The sequence below is a fragment of the Papio anubis genome, chromosome 1 (genome assembly GCF_008728515.1).
Source record: "Papio anubis isolate 15944 chromosome 1, Panubis1.0, whole genome shotgun sequence".
NCBI classification, from domain to species: domain Eukaryota; kingdom Metazoa; phylum Chordata; class Mammalia; order Primates; family Cercopithecidae; genus Papio; species Papio anubis.
This window is the reverse complement of record NC_044976.1, coordinates 152164512-152185701: the sequence shown is the minus strand read 5'-3', so window position 1 is coordinate 152185701 and position 21190 is coordinate 152164512. Positions and strand designations below refer to the sequence as shown.

General features: G+C 42.0%; 1 protein-coding gene across 1 annotated transcript in view; it reads left to right on the top strand.

Moving 5' to 3' along the window:
* Nucleotides 1-12374, top strand: part of HSD11B1 (hydroxysteroid 11-beta dehydrogenase 1) — a 30411-nt gene extending 18037 nt beyond the window's left edge. The window contains exons 5-6 of the mRNA XM_009188051.3: nucleotides 10162-10305; nucleotides 11759-12374. Of these exons, the coding sequence (XP_009186315.1) occupies nucleotides 10162-10305; nucleotides 11759-11976 (362 nt within the window). The 3' untranslated portion in view covers nucleotides 11977-12374. The remainder of the gene's footprint in view (nucleotides 1-10161; nucleotides 10306-11758) is intronic.
* Nucleotides 12375-21190: the final 8816 nt, after the last annotated feature.

Sequence of the window (21190 nt, the reverse complement as noted above, 5' to 3'; positions counted from 1 at the left end):
GTGATCAGCCAAAACATTGCCCTGGGTTTTCTCTGGCCACCTTAACTGTCCCCTCTCAGTCTCCCAGGTTTCTTGGCAACTCTCCAACCTTAATTGTTGGTTTCCTCAGGATTCTTCTATCCTAAACCCTCTTCTCTTTTCACTCAACACACTTTCCCTGGATACATCCGTTCACTGCATTGCTTCAATTATCACTGGATTGTGGGATGTCTCAATACTTATGATGACACCTCAGGTCTTCTGGGGTATGGAGAAGATAGGTGGATTTATCTTGAGAGCCCAACTCAATCCAAACAACTAAAGAGTTTAGACCATGAGGGTCTCAACTGAGCAAGGATTTTTAGGAAGAGCTGGGAAAAATGGGGGGCAGGATGCAGGATGACTCTCTGGCTTTGAAGCCATTTAGGCCTGATGCACCTCAAATTTGCGCTCCTTCATTTGCCTGGGGTTGCCCTAAAAGTGTGAAGGCAGGCAGGAATGAAGTTTTTCAATCCTTGTGCACTCCCTTCTGAGCAATCAATTAAAGCAGTCTAAAATCCACCTTTGAATTGGTAATCATTTCAAAATATCAGCAAGACCATTAGGGATGGAGGGTAGAGAGAGGATGAGCGAAAGCACGTAGGCCTCCTTTTGACCTCTTCTACTCAGCTAACAAGGCTCAGTACATGGTTTCTTTGCCAGCTCTGGCTCTTACTGTTTCTACAGTGGCTGAGTCCCAGCATTTCTGGGACAGAGCTAATTACAAACATTCTGTCCCACTTATCATCATGTCTGCCTTCATCCTTCTAAGACTCTGTGTCCCATATTTTGCTTCAGAAAATATAGTCACCATAGCTCTGTTTCTTAGTGTTCTAAAACTTCCCAGAAAGCTAGCTGCCATCTTTCTCTTCTGCTGTGATGGCCCCACCCTCCCACATAAGCCAAAACTTAACCTTGGGTAGAAATGCTCAGGCTTCCGACCCCCTCAATTCCATGACTGCTTCATGCATATTAGAACAGTGCATTTATTTACTTATTAATTTTATTTAATTGAGCACATACACTAGCACATCTTTTTTTAAAAAACTGGCAGTCCAACAAGTGGATCTCACAGGGTACAATCAGAAAACAAGTTGATTCTTTCCTCCCACTGCCTGTTCAAACCTGTTCTGTGGGCAGGTCCTCCCTGAGCCTGGACATGAGCTAGGGCAGATGGTAATACTTTTCTGGTTACTCCAGGTTAGTAAAAAATCCTATGGCTGCCTCCAGTCCCCAGAATAGTCTCATTTCTGAATAGGTAAAATGTCTAGTCATGTCCAATTTAACTTTAACCAAAGCTTCTCCCCTTGCTAAGCTGGAACCTGCTGTTGGTAGGAAATGTGTTTGTTCTTTCCTCTCTTTCCTCACCTCCTCCCCACTCCTTGACCCCCTCTAGCCTGTCTTGGGTTAAAGGAAAAGGGAGAATGCAGGGAAGAGGATAAGGAGTAGGAAAGGTCTTATTTGGCTGGCACCCAGCTAACACATTGGTCTTCTCTTGACATTCAGAACTCATGCTCTCTGACCCCTTGGTGGATGTTCAAATCTGACTCTTGCATTGCATGCTTTTGTGGATTCTTTGGAGGCCCTTTCTGGAATACTAGTAATTCTTCTTGTGGTTTGGGCAGCAGTTGCTTATGTTATTTCCTTTGGGCCCTGAGATTACAGTGGGAATATAAGAGAATACACTCACCACTTCAGGCTGTCCTTTTGGGCAGAATTGGAAATGGCTCCAGAAGAGAAGGGATAGGTCCTGGGACAAGGCCCACAGGGTGATGAGCAGAGTGTGGGCTGGATTTCAGGTCCACCTACAAGGGAGAGTTTCCATAGGTGTGACACAATTTGGGCTATGCAATGGCTTTGCCCATAGCCATGGCCTCTCAGATTGAGTCAGACCCCAGTCCCCCTTGTTGCTCATCAAACTCTTTGGGACAAGCTCTCTGAGGTCTCTTTGAAGTCACTCTCACAAAGACTGACGTGAGGAAAATCCCCCACGCCTTCTTTTTAGAAGATCAATGAGACATTGCTAATTTCTTCTCCCTAACTCCCATCCTCTCTGGCCTCCCAGTGTCAGCCCCTTTATTTCCTTGGGATGTTTGTTTGTGTTTCCATGTTCCCTGTAAGTGCACAGGTGGTCTGGAACCTCCCTTCAGAACGTGGAAGCCTTTGCCAATTACTGTGATGTTCTCAGCCTTTGAACCTCAGCTGAAACTAAAGCAGAAAAAGTCAAATTTTAACATCCTGTTACATGTTGTTTACTCCACTTTGACCAGGCCTTTTGACTCATGGAACCTTTTTTAAAAAATAAAAATCTAGATTTTTAGAGAGATTTTGCCCTTTTCAGCTTTCTGAAACTTCTAAATATAGTTTACGTAGAGCAGAACGTAGGGATTTCCTCACACAAGCTAATTCGCACTATGTGGAAAAAATGTTTAAGAACAGACTTGTGAATAGAAATAGATTTTAATTAAATGCACCAAGGTTGTTTGGGACTAGAACCTGGAAGATTTTTCTCTCTTCTCTTCATTTTTTTTCTGCCTTTTTTTTTTTTAAATATATATTCCAGATTTCCTTTAGTGAGCCTAGACTGGTTTGCAATCGTTATCTGCAATTCCAAAATCCAAAAAGGCTATGGGAAAACAAATGGAAACAATAATAAAACTCCAAAAACTAAGGATTTTCTTTGCATAATTCAATCTGCCTAATAAATTTAACCTGAACTGAAGTGAGGCTACGTAAATCCTTCCTTTATCTCAGTATTAACTTTCCGATGTTTTAGTGCAGAAATAATAACATGTTCTCATACAGGCTGCCTCCTCCAACCCTACTGGAGATGCGATGTAATATCTATTATATGCCCATACCACCATCTAAAATCCAAAAATAAATTTAATTTCCATAATACATCTGACTCTAAGAGTTTTGGATAAGTGTTCATAAGTCTGTACTATTGTAAAAGAATAAATACAATAAACTTTGCTATTATTTTCCTTGTCTGACTAGCTTCTCACTCTCTATCTAACTCCTGCCTCTAATTTTTGTACAAGCCATTCTTCCACCTCCCTGGTCCTTCATGTACTTCCTTTCATCAAGTAGAATTTACAACCTACCTCCTCCAGGTGGAGTTTGCTGATAGTCCAATATATTTCTTCACCTAAGCATCCAGTTTAGATTTGAAATACATGTTTTCCTTAGTCATGCCAGTTTGGGTTTTAAAGAGACTTAATTCATAATTCAGTGACTGCTCACCCAGCTGTCATTGTGGGACTTTAGCCTCTTCCAAAGACCTCTCTCCATTTCTTCCAGGAGTTCCTAGATGATGTTCAACAAGCTTAGGCCACCATGCCTTTCCTGCCCCACACTCATTCTCAAAATGCACTGTGAATGTCATTTATGGATAAAGCCACTCTTTCCTACTGAGCTCTTTAGCACAGTCCTCTACTCCAGAAATAGACTAGAAGAATGGCGGGGGGCGGGGGGGGGGAGGGCAGAGCTCAAATCCACAGGTTAATGGTCCTTATTTGCACATGGTCCTTATATGCATTGAATTTAAGCACTGGCTTAAACATTTACAGATCAATAGCAGGTCACAAAATCTGAGAGATGTCAACAACAGCTATAGTCATATGTAATTATGTTACAGTGTACCTCATGCATAGTCTTCATAATAAAGGCTAATCATTTTTCAATAGTCTTTGTCCAACCTTATATGCTTGCATAATAGTTCATTTTTTTCACCATCTAAAAGTGGGCAGATCTCAAGGTCAAGAGATTAAGACCATTATGGCCAACACAGTGAGACCCCATCTCCACTAAAAACACAAAAATCAGACAGGCATGGTGCCACGCGCCTGTAGTCCCAGCTACTCAGGAGTCCGATGCAAGAGAATCACTTGAACCCGGGAGGCATAGATTGCAGTGAGCCAAGATCGCGCCACTGCACTTCAACCTGGCAACAGAATGAGACTCTGTCAAAAAAAAAAAAAAAAAAAAAAATTTTTTTAGGCTGGGCACAGTGGCTCATGCCTATAATTCTAGTACTTTGGGAGGCCAAGGCAGGAGGATCGCTTGATGCCAGGGATTTTAGGCCAGCCTGTGCAACATAGTGAGACGTTGTCTCTACAAAAAATAAAAAATAAATTAGCCAAGCACAGTGGCATGTATCTGTAACCCCAGCAACTCAGGAGGCTGGGGTGGGAGGATGAGCTATGATCTCACCACTGTGCTTTAGCACTTCAGCCTGGGTGGGTGACAGAGTGAGATCCTGTTTCTAATAACAACAACAACAAAAAAAAACTTTTTTAAACCATGCATGCATCCATGTCATGAATTTTTCAGGTGGTCTTCTGACATGTCTGGCTCCTTCACTACTTCTCTCCTTTCTTCTGCTTTCACTTTCTCTCTTCTCTTACTTAACCTCCTTCTCCTACAAAACCATTTAGGATTCTTCTATGTACCTTGAGCATAACCCGAGGCATAATTAAGGACAGGCAATGTGATGCATGAGCTCCATGAGTGGTATAAAAATAACTGCTCTATGAATGCAGACTATGGCTTCACAGGATATCTTGCTTCTGCATCTCTGTTGCCACCTAGACAAACACATTAAATGTCATAGTCAATACCTTTATTGTCATCTACGGGTGCGTAGTGGGCTGAATGGTGGTCCTCTCCCAAAAGATATGTCTACCTAGATCCTGTGAACGTGACCTTAAGTGGACACATAGAAAGTCCTTGAGGATGTAACTAAGATCTCAAGACGAAATCATCCCAGATTATCAGAGAGGCCCTGAATCCAATGACAAGTGACCTTATAAGAATAGTAAAAGAGACAGACAGAAGAGAAGAAAGTGATGTGAAGATGGAGGCAGAGACTGGAGCTGTCAGTACAACTCAGCTCCAACTGCCAGCAGACATGAGAAGCTAGAAGAGACAAAAAAAGGATTCCTTGCTATAGCTTTTGGAGGAAGCATGGCTGTGCTGATAACTTAGTTTTGGACTTCTGGATTCCAGTACTGTAAGAGAACACATTTCTGTAGTCTTACGCTACCAAGTTTGTGGTAATTTGTTATGGCAGCCCTGGGAAATGAATACAAAGGGACTAGGAATGACTAGCCCTGTCTATTTATGGGTATCCTCATCTGTCAGCTTAGAAGTGAAAATAATACTGCTATTCATAAATTTTGCCTATTTTGGACTCAACTCTCAAAACAGAGAGAATCCTCACCAACGCTCTTCCTGCGTTGGGTTTAACACATGGCTCCTGGAAAACACACATATAAAGAACGGTGGCTTCTGTAGAGGAAGTACCACTTAGTGTTCAAGGTGTGGGCCACTAGAGTCAAATTTGAATCCTAGTTTGAATCCTGCTTCTCCCACTCATGAACCTTGAAACTTTGAGCATTTATCCTTTAGACTCTAGACTGGCACATAAGAGCTAAATAAATTTCAGAGGTTATTGTGTTTGTTCCATATGCTTGCTTACTTTTGCAGAATACTTGGCTCTGCTTACTTATCCCTCTCCATGGCTGAAAATGGCTATCCCAGTCCCAACCTTACATGACCTTTTCATTCAAAATCCAACAGTAGCAATCAGAATCTTTTCATCGCTCTTTCAATTTCTTGAAAGAGAGACCATGATGTGTGTTCAAGCCAGTGTGCACATTCGTGATAACTGGGCCAACCTTCCATGGCTAGAAAGATAAAATCTCTGTGAAGGGGATGAGGGTAGGAAGGCCATGGCAAGCATTTCTAGTACACTGTAGCTTTTCACATTTTATGTATTCAAACCTATTTATGTCTTCCTTCATAATATGCGTCTCCAGTTTCATGCTTTAAAAGGTATCTCTAACTTTGAGATTAGAAATTCACCCATAGCTTATTTTAGTTTTTTTGCTTTTCACATATACTCTGTGATCTAATTTGAATGTATTTATTAGAATGCCGCTTTTTTTCTCCAAGTAACTAGCTATTTGTCCCAACATTATTTTTTGAATAGCTCCTACTTTTCTCACCAATTTGAATACTAATACTGCTAACAATAATAGCATTTTCTGAATGCTTTCTATGTGCCAGAGTTTGTGCTAAGTATATTACATGGGTTACTCCAGCTTGGTTATATTATTATCCACATACTACAGCTAAGAATTGGCATACTTGGGATTCACACCTGGGTCATCTGACTCCAGAGCTCATACTTTTAGTTACTCTGCTATTCTTATAAGTAATGTGGATCTATTTTTGTCTCAAACAATAAGGAAAATAATTGACATAACTGGAAGTCCAGATGTAGGGCAGGCTTCACAGTTGACTTGGCTGAAGCTCAGTGTCCCCGTGATTCTCTTGGCTCTGCTCTCTTCCATGTGTGGCTTCATCCTCAGGCTGACAATGAGATAGTTGCAGCAATTCCCACCCCCATATCAATGCACAAAAATGTGTCAGAAGAAAAAAAGGATTGCTACTCTCAGAAACTCTTCCAGAAAAACACTAACTTTTTGAGACACTCCAACAAAATTTTCTTCAAGTCTCATTGGTCCAAAATGAGCCACATGGCCATTCCTGTATCAATCATGAGTAAGAAGAATGGGATAAAATAGATTACATAAGCTCACACCTACAGTTAGGAATTATATCAGCTTTCTTTCGGCACATGGGCTGCATAGAAGTGGGGATAACTATCAATAAGAAGTAAGTTCAGCTGTCAGATACACAAAACCTAAAATAATAGTGGACTCAATAAGCTAGAATTTAGGCTGGGCATGGTGGCTCATGCCTGTAATTCCAACACTTTGGGAGGCCGAGGCAGGTGGATCACTTGAGGTCAGGAGTTCAAGACCAGCCTGGCGAACATGGCAAAATCCTGTTTCTACTAAAAATACAAAAATTAGCCGGGTTTGGTAGCTCACACCTGTAATCCCAGCTACTCAGGAGGTTGAGGCAGGAGAATCACTTGAACTTGGGAGGCAGAAGTTACAGTGAACCAAGATCATGCCATTGCACTCCAGTCTGGGCAACAGAGCAAGACTCTGCCTCAGAAAAACAAAACAAAACAAAATACCAGTAAGTTAAAATTTAAATCAGGTCTGAAGGTAGGCAGTATAGGGCCAGTAGAGTATGGCAGCTCCATGGTCACCAAGGTTCCTTCCTTCTATCTAAATTATCTAAATGTTTTGCCATCCTCAACATGTGGCTTCTACCTCATGGTCCAATATAGGTCTGGAGCCACAGTCATTACATCCACCTTCAGACACCAAGAAGGACAAAGGAGTGGGAAGGAGAGACTGGCTTCTCCCTTTAAGGATGTGTCCCAACATTGAAACCAAAACTAAAGATACAACAAAAAAGAGAAAACCACAGGCCAATATCCCTGATGAACACAGATGCAAAAATCCTCAACAAAATACTAGCAAACAGAACTCAACAACATTTTAAAGGATCATTCATCGTGACCAAGTAGGATTCATCTCCAAGATGCAAGGATGGTTCAATATAAGCAAATCAATAAATGTGATACATCGCATCAATAGAATCAAAGACAAAAACTGTATGATCATTTCAGTAGATAATGAAAAAGCATTTGGTAAAATGCAACATCCCTTCATGATAAAAACCCTCAACAAATTGGGTATAGAAGGGATATACCTCAACATGATAAAGGCCATATATGACAAATCTATAGCTAATATCTTACTGAACAAGGAAAAATTGAAAGCCTTTCCACTAAGATTTGGAACAAGAGAGTGATGCCAACTTTCACCACTTTTATTCAACGTAGTACTGGAAGTTCTAGCCAGAGCACTTAGACAAGAGAAAGAAATAAAGGGCATCCAAGTTGGAAAGAAAGAAGTCAAAAACCTTACTGCAACTTAACAAAGAGAGATTCCTTCTTCTCAGGTAATAGTTTAGGCCTGGTTTTGGTGGACTTACATGATGTCTTCAAGAATCCAAGGTCATTCCACATTTCTGTTCCACCATAATTAACATTAGCTTTTCCTATAGTTCACAAACTGACTGCTACAATTCTAGCCATCATATCTGAAGTTCATTAGGAGGAAAGGAGAAAGGCAAAATGTAAAAGTTGCATGCCACCTGAATCCATCTAATTTATCAGGAAATCAATATCTTTCCTAGAAACCTCATCTGTTAGATTTCTCATTGGTCAGAACTATTATGTCGCATGGCTTATTAGGGCAAGAAAATCTCAGGGAGATGAGATTTGCACAATGGAAATGTAATAATAATGAATTTTAAAATGATTACATTGCTGCCCTGAACAAAATCAGACTCTATTATTAAAGAAGGAGGAATGGATATTGAGTAGATTACACTGTTTACTATAATTTTCCATCTAGAATTTTTTTTGCTATATGATATAAAACAAACAGTTAATTTTTTCCAATTAGTTAACCACCTTTCTCAGCATCTTTATTAAATAACCCATCCTTTCTTCTTGGTTTGACATACAACATATTATATTTGAAACATATAGAAATTCCAATTCCGATAACTGCAGAGTGGCACCTGAAAGACTTCCCCAGATTACAACTATAAACTTTTGACAAAATATCGACAACAACCATTGAAAGCACTGGAGATTAACCAAGAGCAGATAGAAAATTGAGGGTTATTGACACTTGGAAGAAGGAAATGACAGTAGGCGAATTTCCCACTTGTATAGCTTTATGCCTAAGGGCAGCCCCAATCAGTGCCGTATCTGGGATAGAAACCTGCCATCTTGCCAACATGAATAGCTAGAAGGAAGAGGTTGGGGTTACTGTAACAGCTGGACTGTAAAGGGGGATATGCTGGAAAGGAGAGTCACAGTGGAGAAACACTGAATCCTATACATAAGCTCTGTCCAAATCTCTAGTTGTTCTCTGAACAATGCATGGGCAATGCAGAAATCAGGCAGCCAAGTAAAGATTCAAATAATTGAAAAGAGATTTCAGCTGATACTTATTACAAGAGACAGCGTTTCACCCAAGTTAACTGGCCACTTAAAAAAAAAAAATCAACACTCTTTGGAGGAATGTGACAGAATCCAGGCACCCTGTAATGTATCATTCACAATATCCAGGATACAATAAAAAATTAACACCCATACAAGAATAGTAAATATGACCCATACTTAGGAGGAAAGGAAATCAATAAAGATCAATCTTAAAATTACCCAAACTCTGGAATTAGCAGACAATTGATTTTAAAGTAATTGCTATAACAATGCTCGGTAAAGACTGTAGGGTCTCAGGTCACTTCTACTCTCCCCTCCTAAAAAGGGTATTAATAATATTTTATCCTATTAGGCATATGTTCACATATCCTTCAAAAAACTTGAGTGAGAATTAAGCAGTCTGGTGAACTTTTTTTTTTTTTTTTTAAAGTGGTTTTGGGTAGAAAAGCAAACACAGGATTTTTGTTTGTTTGTTTGTTTTGAGATGGAGTCTCTGTCACCCAGGCTTCTGTGTGGTGGCACGATCTCAGCTCACTGCAACCTCCGACTCCCAAATTCAAGCGATTCACCTGCCTCAGCCTCCTGAGTAGATAGGACTACAGGCGTGCGCCCAGCTAATTTTTGTATTTTTAGTAGAGATGGAGTTTCACCATGTTAGTCAGGCTGGTCTCGAACTCCTGACCTCAAGTGATCTGCCCACCTTGGCCTCCCAAAGTGCTGGGATTATAGGTGTGAGCCACCGCACCTGGCCAGGACAGTGTTTTTTTAAATCCCTTTGCAAGGAAAGTAAAACATACCCTTTCCATTGTCAACAGGTCACTGAGTTGGCAGAGATCACTTGTCAAACTCTTGGATCCCCAGCACTTGGTTCAGAGGTGGAAGAGTTAGCAGCTGTGGAATTACATGGCTCTTTTGTAGTCTCGCTTGTTTATCACCTTTACTAAAACCCTAAACAGTCCCTCTTCAATGAAGACTGTCCTGTAGCCCAATCCCACCCCATGCCTTCGATACCTTAATATTTTTCTTTTCAAAATTCAATACAGCAGTATAATTTCCATGGGGAATATAGAGAAACTAAGACTCAAAGGGGTAAAAGGACACATAGGAGTTACAAAGCCTACTACAGATAAAGATCAGCTCTGTCAGAAGCTGAAATGGGCCGCCTTATTAACCCATTTCTTTAATCTATCATCTAGGGAAAGTGGCTTATCCAATGGTTGCTGCCTATTCTGCAAGCAAGTTTGCTTTGGATGGGTTCTTCTCCTCCATCAGAAAGGAATATTCAGTGGCCAAGGTCAATGTATCAATCACTCTCTGTGTTCTTGGCCTCATAGACACAGGTAAGGTCAAGACTTCGAATAATTACCTGCAGATGAACTGTCTGCCTTACCATTGTGGTTAAACAAAGGTGCTGAACTCCCCGACCTCATGTGTAATGTACTAAAAACGAACCAGTGCAGAAAGCACTAGCTGTCTCATTTAAAGGCATTTCTGTCACCAGTGGAGGCTCTGGCTATTCTTTGAATCTCCTTTCCATTTTGATTACCAAGGTGGCTGGGTCTCACCACATTCATCACTTAACCCGTTGCTGAACACCTTATGTCCTCATGGACACTCAATGACCATTACGCTCCTATATGAGACTTATCAAATACAAGTTTGTATTTCTTAAAAGCATCACAAGTAATAAGACACACTGGTATCATGAACTCTTTGATGTGATGTGCTGAGAAGGACACAACATAATTTTTGTAGTGTTCTTGCCAAAATACATGACCCCACTCCAATCATAAGAGAACAATGAACAAACCCAAATCAAGGAACATTTTATAAAACATTTGGTCAGTATTCTTCAAAAGTGTCAAGGCCATGAGATACAAGGAAAGGCTGAAGAACTGTCACAGATTAGAAGAAAGATGGGAAGAAATTACTACTAAGTGGAATCCTGGATAAGATCCAGGAACATAAAAGGAACATTAGTGAAAAAATAAGTTCTGTAGTTTAGTTAATATATTGTATCAATTCTATTATTGTACCTGTCCTAAATGATTGCACAATGGTTATGTGTGATGTTGCAAACAGGGGGAGCAAATGTGGAATATAAGGGGGTACTGCATGTAATTTTTACAACTTTTCTGTTAAGTCCAAATACAAGTTTATCTAAAACATGTGGCAGATATTAAAAGAAAATTCCCTTTGAAGAGTAATTGAGTAGTAGTTAGAGAAGTAAAGAAAGAGACCGAGGCCCAGAGGGAAACAAGAAAGGAATGGAGAGAGAGAGAAGCTGTACAAGATGGACATGAAAACTTGGAAAGAGAGAGAAGTGAAAGTGGTGACAAGGGAGCAAAAGCGTGGATTCTTGAGTATCTCTTCCTTTTATAAGACAGTAAGTCATTATCATACAGCACTCTGGTTTTGCCCACTGGCACTTCCCATTAGCTACTGAGTCATTATGAGACTTCTATCCTCATTCTGCTCCCCCATATTACTTCTCCGCCTCCAACCAAAATACCTAAGAGAGAAGCATGATTCAGATCTCCTGAGTAATCACCTCTAACTGCTCCCATCAATCTCCACCCAGGAAGGCAAGGCCCCTATTAACACTAAGGCCTCTCTTTGCCCAACAGACTCTAACATACCCAGTCTCTCCATGTATTCCCTATAGCGCCTGTAAGGCTTGCAGAGCAAACACTGCCAAAAGCCCCTGACAGCTAAGTGGTTGATGTCTCCAGGCCTTCCATCATGTAGACTGTCCTAGTTGGATAACCCTACTCTTCCCTTGTCATTCTATAGACACAGCCATGAAGGCAGTTTCTGGGATAATCAATATGCAAGCAGCTCCAAAGGAAGAATGTGCCCTTGAGATCATCAAAGGGGGAGCTCTGCGTCAAGAAGAAGTATATTATGACAGCTCACTCTGGACCACTCTTCTGATGAGAAATCCATGCAGGAAGATCCTGGAATTTCTCTACTTACCGAGCTATAATATGGACAGATTCAAAAAAAACTAGGAACTCCCTGAGGGCTGGGCATGCTGAGGGATTTTGGGACTGTTCTGTCTCATATTTATCTGAGCTCTTGTCCATGAAGACATCTTCCCAGAGTATCCCCAGAGACATGAAAGTCATGGGTCACACCTGACAAATGGAAGGAGTTCCTCTAACATTTGCACAATGGAAATGTAATAATAATGAATGTCATGCACCACTGCAGCCAGCAGTTATAAAATTGTTAGTAAACATAGGTATAATTACCAGATAGTTATATTAAATTTATCTCTTATATATAATAATATGTGATGATTAATACAATATTAATTATAATAAAGGTCACATAAACTTTATAAATTCATAACTGGTAGCTATAACTTGAGCTTATTCAGGATGGTTTCTTTAAAACCATAAACTGTGGTCTGAACTCTTTATCTGTTCCTGAGTGGAAGAAATCACCCTAATCTTTGTTTGGTGGGGAATATTGTGTCTTTATCTTTTCTGTATATTTCTGATATTCTTCATATTATTGCATATTGCTCCTCTGGGAAAGAAGACACCTAGGCCTAAGGAACTAGGGCAAACCCAGGGAAATGGAGGTCCCAGAAACTTGAGCCACAGACCCAATGGCCCATTTACTGCTCTCAGAGGACATCAAGCATCTGTATGTTACATGTGAACACTAAACTCTACATTGGAAGTTCGGAGAGGGAGAGTTGGAGTTCAAATCCTGCCACTCACTCATTTAGACATTTATTCATTCAACAAATATTTAGTAAGCACTTATTAGGCATCACCTAACTACGATTAAATGGGAAACAAAACATCAGCAAGATGAACAACTCACCAAAGCCCTATATTGATCAGGGCCCAAGAAGTAAGGGATGACACCCTCAAATTGGGTAATTTTGGTAGCATTTAAGAAAAAAAGGGACAAGGCATAGGGGAATCACAAAAGATAGTGATATCTCAGGGTTAGTTGCAGCTGTTTCCATCCTAAGGCCCACAGGGACAAGAGAAGGGACCTGTTACACAAACTCTGAGATGTGAAGACCTGTGTGGAGAGTACCACATGGCAGGAGCTGTGACATTTAGTTAAGAGATGCAGCCAGCCAGCCAGGCGCTGTGGCTCACGCCTCTAATCCTAGCACTTTGGGAGGCTGAGGTGGGTGGATCACCAGGTGAAAAGGTTCAGACCATCCTGGCCAACGTAGTAGAACCCCATCTCTACTAAAAATAAAAAAATTAGTTGGGTGTGGTGGTGTGCGCCTATAGTCCCAGCTACATGGGAAGCTGAGCCAGGAGAATTGCTTGAACCTGGGAGGCGGAGGTTGCAGTGAGCTGAGATTGTGCCACTGCACTCCAGCCTGGCAACAGAGCGAGACTCCATCTCAAAAAAAAAAAAAAAAAGAGAGATGCAGCCAGCCCACCAAGGATTGTGAAGCAGGTATCTAGGGGAACAAACACTCCAGCCCCACCTCACACTCTTCCCTCCCTCTGATCTCTGGCCAGTGTTTCGCATTAGCTGAACAGAGGGGCAAGGGAGCAGATAGGTATAGACCATACAGGTCAGCTTCCCCATGTACAGAGCAGATGGAAAAGGGTAACGAGTGTTCTGGAGAAATGAGTGGGGTATATCCATCAGGAACTGCAACACTCCCAAACATACAGCTTCCAGGGTAAGTAATGCTGGGACATGAGACACATGCCTAAAAGTGCAGGGGAAATTTTCTTTTCCCATCTCTGAATATAAATGGCTGGGCAGCAGAACATATTGGAATCTATTGAGCCTACCAGCCCCATGGACAAAGGGCTGGATCTGAGCATGCTAATACGGCTGCGCTTTTCTTAGAGGTCCTTCCAAGGCTATGCTCAGTGCAAGGGAGCAGGAGACACCTGGCTGCATCCATGTGCAAAACAAAACGAAACAAAAAGGGCCAAAAAATGTAGTCTGGTTTCTGACATGAAATGCACCCACACTTGCAACGTGGCCTAATAAATGTCTTGGTTTCTGATCAATCAGATTAACACCCTTCAGTCTCTTGTAGAAATGAGACTCCTTCTTCACAGTGAGATGAAGTGCAGTAATTCCTTTACTCAAGGGTAGAGATAATATTAAAGCTGAGTTAGAATTTGCTTGGGGGGAGGTTAAACTTCTTTCTAAATGAGACTTTCTTCAGAATCCAAAGGGGAAGATCTGAAAAAGTAGGTCTGAGAACTGAAACCATCTACACCCATATAGCTTATTATCTTCATTAATACAATTTCAACATTCCATTCTCTTATCAGCATGACTTTACTATTCCAAGAAACTCTTGTCCACTAAGATAAATGTTGCAAACCCATTTAAAAGTGCTGAACTTTTCAATAGATAGCATCAAATAACTGCTACTCTTTAAGACTGCTTGGAACCTTTAGTTCCAAACCCCAGTTTCACTGTGCTCACCAGTCTCCAATTATGGCATCACGATCCTTATCCAATTCAAATAAAGTCACCATGCTGAAGTCTCACATTAACCTAGACTTCAAAGCCCCATAAAGACCCTGACTTTACCCTCTCCACTCTCAGAATCTACTAAGACTCCATCAAGACTCCAGCTTTGCCTTATCAACAGGTTGTTTGGTGGTCTTTTTTAGGGAGCCAGCAATCAACAAGTCCTTCCTAAGAGATTCTCTCAAGGGTCCTCATCCAGTTCCTAACCTGGCTGCCCTGCCCCTTAAATATCTGCCCATCTCTCAGGAGTGGCAGGGGTTCCAGCAGCTGGAGCCAAGTTCCAATTTCAGTGGCACCAGCAGTACAATAACCCTTGTCTTTGGACTAGTTCCACTTAAAAGAACCTAGCCTTCCTAGCTCACTTTATCACGAGCTCAAAAATATACATCCAAGGATGTCCATTTTCACATCCTATGTGAAATCCAGATGTGCATCACTCACTTCTCACCCACATTAACACAAAAATTCAGCATCTCTTGTAGGTTCCAAAAGTAATTATATTCTCACTGAAAGTATAAGTAAGCAAGGTAGCATATCTCAGAGGGGAGAAGGAAGACTAAGTTTACATTCATTCAGCGTACATCCTTTTTTTTTTTTTTTTTTTTTTTTTTTTTTTTTTTTTTTGAGACACGGTCTTGCTCTGTCACCCAAGCTGGAGTACAGTGGTGTGATCATGGCTCTACTACAGCCTCGAACTCCTGGGCTCTAGCAATCCCCTGGCCTCAGTCTCCCAAGGAGCTAGGATTACAGGCATGTGCCACCATGCCTGGCTGGTATTTTAAAAATTATTTTTAGTAGAGATGAGATCTTGTTATGTTGCCCAGATTGATCTCAAACTCCAGAGCTCAAACAGTCTTCCCACTTCAGCCTCCCAATGTGCTGAGATTACAGGCATGAGCCACTACGCCCAGCCCGGTGTGCATCATTTAACTCAAAAGATCCCCCTTGGCCATGTTGCCCTCAAAGTGCTTCCTCTGGGCTTCCCCTCTTAATCTGACTTTGACCCCCAGAGAATCCAGCCTCCAGCCTCCTTCTTCTCCCTCATATATTTATGCACAGTTGATTCTGACTCTAACTTGAATGTCTTTTTTAACAAAAATTTCTTCCCACAAAGAAATTCCTTCACCAAATATTACATTGGTAGGAGCCAAGACAATTGAAAACAACCTTAATGTCTACCCATGGGGAAATGTTTAAATTACAGGAATTAAATTCAATATTATGAAATCACTGTGTCATGGTAACAAGGGATCAAGTCGATTTATATGTATATCCATGGAAGGAATTCCAAGGCATACTGTTAAGTGTATAAAACAAGTTGCTTACAAAGATGTATAATATAATTCCACTTATGTTAATAAGTTACATACACACACTCATGGAATGAGGATGTGTGGATTCCATGTGAATGGAATGGGGAAGCTAACTAGCATAAGGCACGATTGTAAGACCTGAGAAAATTAGGAACAGCTTTCTTTCAAGGAATACACCTGTGATTCTCAAACTGGCAATGTTTTGAGTTGAGCCGTGTACCCCAAAAAGACATATTAAAGCGCTAATCCCTAATACCTAATACTTCAGAACATGATTTTATGTGGAAATAGATCATTTCAGATGTAATTACTTAGGTGAAGGGAAGGCTGCAATGGATTCAAGTGAGCAATATGACTAGTGTCATTTTAAGAAGAAGGCCACATAAAGGCAGAGACACACAGGGGCAACACCTTGTGATGAGAGAGGCAGAGATGCAAGTGATGCAGCTGCAGGCCAAAGGACACCAAGGCTTGAAAACCCCTATCAGGAGACAAGAAGAAGCAAGGAAGCGCTCTCCCCTACAGGCTGCAGTAGAAGTGTGGCCCTCTCAACAACTTGATTTCAGTATTCCAGCCCCCAGGACTGTGAATCAATAAATTTCTATTGTTGTAAGCCACTGCGTTTGTGGTCCTTTCTTTGGCAGCCTTTGGAAACTAATACAGGAAGTACTTTCTTTGGCAGCCCTAGGAACTTAATCCTTGTATTAGGGATCCTTAATACAGGGATATATACCCCTTGCCTTGCTTCTCTTGGTGGCCCAAGATTATGATGTTATCATAATGTTATGATTGTAATATTATCATCATCTTGGGCCACCAAGAGAAGCAAGGCAAGGGGTACATATCCCTTGACTCGGAATTTTACTTCTAGGAATCCTGACATACAAATGTGATGTAATTAACACAGAATCAAGTCACACTTCCATTAAAACCCATAATTATCCCATTTCATTCTGAGTAAAGGCCAAAGTCCTTACAGAGACCTAAAAATCTTATATGATCTGGGTCCTCATTGGCTCTGAGATGGCATCTCCTTCTCTTCTCCCTCATTGCTCAAGCACTCCAAGAGACCTCACTTGGCCTCCTATCTATTCCAGAACATGCCAAATATGCTTCTACTTCTCCATACCACATGGCCAGCTGCCTTACTTCCTTCAGATTCATTCAAAAAGTTGCCTTTTCATGGGCTAAGGACATGAATAGACAATTCTCAAAAGAAGACATACAAATGGCCAACAAATATGTGAATAAAATGTTCAACATCCGCCAGGCATAGTGTCACATCTGTAATCCCAGCACTTTGGGAGGCTGAGTTGGGTAGATCACCTGAGGTCAGGAGTTCAAGACCAGCCTGGCCAACATGGTGAAACCTCATCTCTACCAAAAATACAAGAATTAGCCAAGCATGGTGGCGGCACCTGTAATCCCAACTACTCAGTGGGCTGAGGCAAGAGAATCACTTGAACCTGGGAGGCGGAGGTTGCACTGAGCCGAGATTGTGCCACTGCACTCCAGCCTGGGCAACAGAGTAAGACTCTGTCTCAAAAAAAAGAAAAAGAAAAAATGCTCAACATCTCTAATGATCAGGGAAATGCAAATCAAAGCCACAATGTGATACCACCTTACTCCCACAAGAATGGCTATAATAGAAAAAAAAATCGAAAAATAATAGACGTTGGCATGCATGTGGTGAACATGCTGCCACTGCTGGTGGGAATATAGGCTAGTGCAATCACTATGGAAAACAGTGTGGAGATTCCTTAAAGAACTAAAACTAGAACTACCATTTGATCCAGCAATTCTACTACTGGATGTCTACCCAGAGGAAAATAAGTCATTATACAAAAAATGATATCTGCACATGCATGTTTGTAGCAACACAACTCACAATTGCAAAAATGTGGAACCAACCCAAATGCCCATCATTCAATGAGTGGATAAAGAAACTGTGATATATATATATACATATATATACACACACACACACAATGGAATACTACTCATCCTTCAGAAGGAATGAATTAATGGCATTCACAGGAACTTGGATGAAATTGGAGACTATTATTCTAAGTGAAGTAACTCAGGAATGGAAAACCAAACATTGTATGTTCTCTCATAAGTGGGAGCTAAGCTATGAGGATACAAAGGCATTAGAATGACACAACAGACTTTGGGGGCTCAGGGGAATAGGGCGGGAAGGGGGTGAGGGATAAAAGACTACAAATTGGGTGCAATGTATACTGCTCAGGTGATGGGTGCACCAAAATCTCACAAATCACCACTGAAGAACTTACTCATATAACCAAACACCACCTGTTCCCCAATAACCTATGGAAATTTAAAAAAAAAAATTTTTTAAGTTGCCTTTTCAATGAAGCATTTCTTAGCCACCCTAAATAAAATTTCAAACCCACCCTGAAATGTTCTTTCTGTTTTGTTTTTTAAGACAGTGTCTCGCTCTGTCACCCAGGCTGGAGTGCCATGGCATGATCACAGTTCACTGTAACCTCTACCTCCTGAGCTCAAGCAATCCTCCCACCTCAGCCTCCAGAGAGATGGGACCACAGGCATGTGCCATCATGCCCAGCTACTTTTTGTATTTTTTGTAGAGACAGAGTTTTGCCATGTTTCCCAGATTGGTCTCAAACTCGTAAACTCAAGCGATCTACCCGCCTTGGCCTCCCAAAGTGCTGGGATTACAGGCATGAGCCACCATGCCGGGCCTACCCTGAAATTTTATGTCTGCCTTCCATGCTTCCTTTTTCTCCTTAATACTTATTATTATCTATATTGTTGGTCATTTGTCTTGTTTATTATCTACCCTTGTCCCAGTTACTGTGGTGACATAACAAATCATCCCAAAACTCAGTGGCTTAAAACATAAAACAACATTCGCTTCGGTCGCAAATCTGTAGTCTGAGCAGGCTCAACAGGGATAGTTAATTTCTGCTCCACTCAGTAAGACTGGGTGGCTCAAAGGTCAGGAACTAGAATCACCTAAAAGCGTGATTGTGCCTGCCCTGGGAAGACATGAACAGCTGGACTCTGCAACAGGTAGGGCACCTTAGGCGCCTGGCTCCTTGGGCACCTGGAGCCGAGCAGGGAGGGCACAGCGGGAGTCTCTCTCATCTTTGTGTGGTCTCTCCACATGGTCACTTGGAATGGCAGCTTCAGGGTTGCCAGACTGCTTGGAGGACTTGAGATCTCCAAAGGCAAGTGTCCCAAGAGAAAGAGCCAGGCAGAAGCTATATTGCCTTTTAGGACTGACCATACACTTTTGGTTGAAGCAGTTCTGAAGATGCACCTCTTTTCAAGGAAAGGGAATATAGACCCCACCTGTTGATGGAGGAGTGTCACTGTCACATTGTAAGAAGAGCATGTGGGATGGATGGGCTAAAAACTGCTGCAGCCATCTTCAGAAAGCACCATCTGCCTCACTCCCGCTGCTAGAATGTTGGTTTCATGAGGACGGGGTTTTTTCTGTTTAGTTCAGTGTACCCCCAGCACCTCGAGGAGCACCTGGCACATACGTGCGGGCCAGAGAAGATCATGAGGTATCTAGATATAAGTGATAAACTGTTTTCCCAGATCCAAAATCAGGAGATTCTGAGAGTAACATAAACACAGCAAGAAGGCAGGTTTGCAGGAGTCAAGGCCCTGCAGATTGTCAAAAGGACAGGGTGGGAGGGCTGAATAGGAGGTGAGGAAATGAGTGCAGAGACAGAAACACGGTCAGGTGACAAATTGATAGCTAAAGTCAAGTTAAAATTAGTTTTTGCCTTTAGTCTGAACATGTAAGAGTTCTCCTTAGGCCCAAAGATATTGTAAGGTTTCAGCCTGTGTTCAGGATAAAGCAGCCTTTCTGATTCTGCTCATTTTGGGCTTACTCACCCCTCCATAGCATTAGGGGAGCAGAAGATATGAAAACTAATAGCCAGTATCTATGAGTTAATATTAAACTAAACCTTTGGTCTCTTCCAGGGCTGTGCTGAGAAATGTTTAACGACTAACTCTCCAGAAAAAGAAGAAACAAAGCCTTAATTTGCTGATTGGTAGCATTTACCTGTATCTATGATGTAAAGACTCTCACTGTGGCCAACATCGAGTCACCAACAGGACATCACTGCATGTGTATTGGGAAGAGATGGGCACCCCCGGCTCTCTCAAGCCTCTGTACTGGCTCCAGCACATCATCATGACTTTCACTTTCCACATTCCTGACAGAATTCGTTATTCTCAAGGAGACAGTTCACTCTCTCCTCCTCCAGGACTTGAAATCAAACTCTGATAACACGAGTCAAATCGGCAATTTTTTTTTTTCTGTCAGTAAGCGTGGCCAAGCTGACTAGCAGTGACAAGACATCTACATTCTATAATACCATTGCCAGGGAAGGAGAGGCAGCAAGGGCTCCTGAAGACATGGGATGCTCACACTCTTCCATTCTAAGGGCGTCAGCATCCTGCATGAAGTCAACAGCCTCGACCGAAGTGTCAGGGAGCCCTGTAGTCATGACTTTCAAGTTTGTTAGCACTGCATTCCCCTGGGAGCAACAGAAAATGCAACTATCTGACAGTGGCTGGCTGAATCAGGCAGAGATTTATTTTCCTCTCCTAACAAAAAGTCTGGGTGGAGCCGACTAGGCCCTTTGGGGACCTGGGCTCCTTCTGTCTTTGCACTCAGCTCTCCATCCTCCTCCTTGATGCTGGGTATTCACAAGACAGTGGTCCCACCCTCAGCATCACTCAGTGTTTCCGGCAAGAGAAGGAGGAAGGTGAAGGGTACAGGATGCACACCAGCTGACTCCGACCCCTGATAATGAGCACACTGGGAAGCCCCATCCAAAGACTTCAGCTTACATCTCACGGCCCACAGCCAAGGCGTGTGGCCACTGTTCCCTTCAGGGAAGGCTGAGAAATGGAGCTTTCAACTGGGCACATTGCCACGCCAAAAAAACTGTGGTTCTATTCAGCAACCAATAGTGTTTGTCATAAATATAAATCACCAGAGAAGCAGGGAGATACAGTCAGAGTAGAAGGACACAGGTCCTAAGATGTCAGCCTCCTAACCATGCTGACAGCATCCACTCACACTGACCATTTGCAAGGTCCTACTTGGGCACCACAGCTCTACCCATGCTAGAGGAAATCCCAGGCTTCCCACATCTGTAAATTTCCCTTTGAGAAATTGTGATTCCCTCTCTTCAGTAAAGAATGTCATGAAAAGGCCTAGATATCAGTAGGAGGGAGCCCTGAGGAGGAGATCTCAGAGGAGGAGTACACATTGGCACAGGGGACAGACATCCAGGCTGCTCTTCCAGAGATCTCCTTCTCAAGGACAGTTAAGTCCCTCCTCACCAACAAGTCCCTCTCCAGAGATTCTGTGCTACTATTCTCCACACTGACAGGACCCTGCTCCTTGGTTGGACCA